The sequence below is a fragment of the Austrofundulus limnaeus genome, unplaced genomic scaffold, assembly GCF_001266775.1.
Source record: "Austrofundulus limnaeus strain Quisiro unplaced genomic scaffold, Austrofundulus_limnaeus-1.0 Scaffold7, whole genome shotgun sequence".
In the NCBI taxonomy this organism is placed as follows: Eukaryota; Metazoa; Chordata; class Actinopteri; order Cyprinodontiformes; family Rivulidae; genus Austrofundulus; species Austrofundulus limnaeus.
In genome coordinates, this window is record NW_013952409.1 from 3,463,269 (window position 1) to 3,466,598 (window position 3,330).

Below are 3,330 nucleotides of genomic sequence, written 5' to 3' on the forward strand. Positions count from 1 at the left end.
ATAAATATTTAGCTTGTGAACTATGACATTTATAAATGTATGAATAACATGGTGAAAAACCGACTTTGAAAGATAAACTGTTTTTTTTTCTTACAAAAGACTAAATAAAACAAAAACATTAGTGGTAATTTTTGACTGTCTAACTTTACAAACGACACCCCATACCCCAGATTATTACAATATCTGCTCATTCTGCCATTTAATTAGTTAACTGTTTGGTAATCTATGTTGTTTTTCTCTCACTTTTGACAGGTTTGACTTGGGTGATTATCCTACTGTCCTCTACTATAACTGGGATCACTGGACTCTCGACCTCAGCCATCGCCACCAATGGCAAAGTCAAAGGAGGTTTGTCCTCTCTGTCACTTAAACAACGACCTCTCTATGCTTTTATTTTTCAGTACTCGGGTTGATTTTTCTTGTGATCACAGGYGGGACTTACTTCCTGATCAGCCGCAGCCTCGGCCCGGAGCTGGGTGGTTCCATCGGTCTGATCTTTGCCTTCGCCAACGCCGTGGCTGTGGCCATGCACACTGTGGGCTTTTCTGAGACCGTCACTGACCTCATGGCGGTGAGAAGCTCAGAATCTGTCTTTAGCAGTTAATATAACCAGAAGCTCTTTAAATGCAGCTGTAAACCTCTTCCTTAGGAAAGTGGAGCTGTCATGGTGGACAAAACCAACGACATCCGCATCATCGGCATCATCACTGTCACATGTCTGCTGGGCATCTCCATGGCTGGCATGGCGTGGGAGTCCAAGGTGAGGCTTTCTTGTATTTACAATGACTACAGATGGGACTTTAAATGGTCACCTCTCTTTTAGCGTAAAAAAATCAGCTCCAGTCAAAACTGTTATTTCATCAGCAAACCCTGTTTCGTTTTTCCACTAATGAGCATGTCAGAAAATAGCTTCAAAACAGAACTGTTTCTCCCACAGGCCCAGGTAATCTTCTTCATGCTCATCATGGTATCATTTGCCAGTTATATTGTTGGGACAATCATGCCGGCTTCAACAGAGAAACAATCCAAAGGTTTCTATAGCTACAGAGGTAACTGTTCAGTCTCTACAGCAAACTTTTGTTTAAATTTAGAAGTTTTTCCACTGACAAATACGGTGGGTAATGCAAGACAATTTGCTGAAATGATGATTAATTTTCCAAATGATGGCAACAAACAAGTCTGTTCTTGTCACGTCCAACAGCGGACATCTTTGCAACCAATTTTGTGCCGGACTGGCGGGGGCCAGGGGGCAGCTTCTTTGGCATGTTTTCCATCTTCTTCCCATCTGCCACGGGCATCCTGGCAGGAGCGAACATCTCTGGAGATCTGAAGGTAAGTTTTGATTTGCTCATTTTCTTACTCCAGCCTTGTGAAATTTGTTACGTACTACATACATTTCTTATATATTTATCTATTTGTTCATGCAAACACGCATCACCTTTAGTGTGATTGGTACTTTAGAAGTTACCAGTGATGTACTTTATTTATGTTTATGTTGTGACTGTCCCAGAATCCAGCAGTGGCCATACCTCGAGGGACACTGATGGCGATATTCTGGACTACGGTGTCCTACCTGATCATCAGTGCAACCATTGGTAAAGCTCAGGCCACTTCCCAAAACAAACAGATCTTCACCTTTTTTTTTGCACYGACCAAAACATCCATATGGTCATATGGTCAATACCTTAATTAATGGATGATGCTAAAAGGTCTGCATCTTTCTCCTTCCTCCTCCTGAAGGATCCTGTGTTGTTCGAGATGCTTCTGGCTCCATAAACGACACCCTGACGTCAACCGTAGAGACCTGCATTGGTTTACCCTGTCAGTACGGTTGGGACTTCACAGAGTGCATCAATAATAACACCTGCACCTACGGCATCAGTAACTACTATCAGGTAAACACAAACACAAGCCAGAAAAATTAAAACGCTTCTTTGGATCTTCGGTTTTAAATTACAAGGATTGTTTAGAAAAACTGGAAGGGAAAGTGATCATATCCTTAAATTTATATCAAGAGTTTTTAAAGTTAAGAAAGCTGAATGCTAAATATAGCAAAATGCTAGCTAATAGCTCATTGTATTAAAAAGTAGCTAAAAGCTACATGTTGCAAATAAATTGCCAAAAAAAGCAAAAGGCTAACTAAAAGTTAAATATACAACAAAATAAAAGCAAAATGCAGCCAATTATTTGCTAGAAGCTAAAATAGCAAAAGCGTAGCGAAACGTTAAAATGTCAAACAGCTAACTGAAAGCTAACATTAGCATAAGGCTAGGAAAAGGCTGAAGAGGTTTTATGTATAGATGAAGTTGACATTTTTTGAAAAGTGTAAACTTACAACAAAAATTATTCTAAATGTGCTGATGATTTGGTTGGCCTATAATTGGCTAAAATAGCACAAAGCATCCAAATAAACAAATAAATAAAAAGTGTGACGGCTAAATCAACATTCACATTATAAAATGAATGTAGTAGAGACAAGAAAGCAAATGTAAACAGGGAGGTTGCAGTTTGACGTGAAGTTTTATCAGCATAAAGCTTGTTTTTGTTGGAAAGTCACGTCGACGTGTTGCAGGAAAGAATCCCAGCACAGGAAGTTTCTGTGTCGCTGTGAGAGAGATGAGGTTAATGAGTCTAAAAACCTTTGTGTGACAGTCACTGAGCATGGTGTCGGCCTTCTCCCCGCTCATCACTGCTGGGATTTTTGGAGCAACCCTGTCCTCTGCTTTGGCCTGCCTGGTGTCGGCTCCCAAAGTCTTCCAGGTGCAAACCCACACTCCAACACCTGAGATGACATACTGTGTTGTTTTTACAGAAAAAATTTAAATAAATAAAAAAAGATAGACACCATGTCCCAACTTATTTTTTCTTTTGACAAAAATGCTTGTTTCTGTTTCTTGCTCTCAGTGTCTCTGTAAAGATCATCTCTACCCTCTCATTGGCTTCTTTGGCAAAGGTTATGGTAAAAACAACGAACCACTCAGAAGCTACCTGCTGACTTACTTCATCGCTGCCTGCTTCATCATCATCGGTGAGTCTCTGAAAAAATCCAATCTCTTACCTTACCTTACCTTACCTTACCTTACCTTACCTTACCTTACCTTACCTTACCTTACCTAGCCTTGCCTTACCTTACCTTACCTTGCCTTGCCTTGCCTTACCTAGCCTTGCCTTGCCTTGCCTTGCCTTACCTTACCTTACCTTACCTTACCTTACCTTACCTTACCTAGCCTTGCCTTACCTTACCTTACCTTGCCTTGCCTTGCCTTGCCTTACCTTGCCTTGCCTTGCCTTGCCTTGCCTTGCCTTGCCTTGCCTTGCCTTGCCTTGCCT

General features: G+C 41.0%; 1 protein-coding gene across 1 annotated transcript in view; it reads left to right on the top strand.

Annotated features, from left to right (window-relative positions):
• The window catches only part of slc12a3 (solute carrier family 12 member 3), a gene marked incomplete in the record, with an annotated part of 18,615 nt that overhangs the window by 5,810 nt on the left and 9,475 nt on the right, over positions 1-3,330 (top strand). Inside the window, 9 exon segments of the mRNA XM_014033070.1 lie at positions 253-348; positions 432-571; positions 650-760; positions 938-1,049; positions 1,202-1,332; positions 1,511-1,595; positions 1,741-1,895; positions 2,653-2,760; positions 2,905-3,028. Of these exon segments, the coding sequence (XP_013888524.1) occupies positions 253-348; positions 432-571; positions 650-760; positions 938-1,049; positions 1,202-1,332; positions 1,511-1,595; positions 1,741-1,895; positions 2,653-2,760; positions 2,905-3,028 (1,062 nt within the window).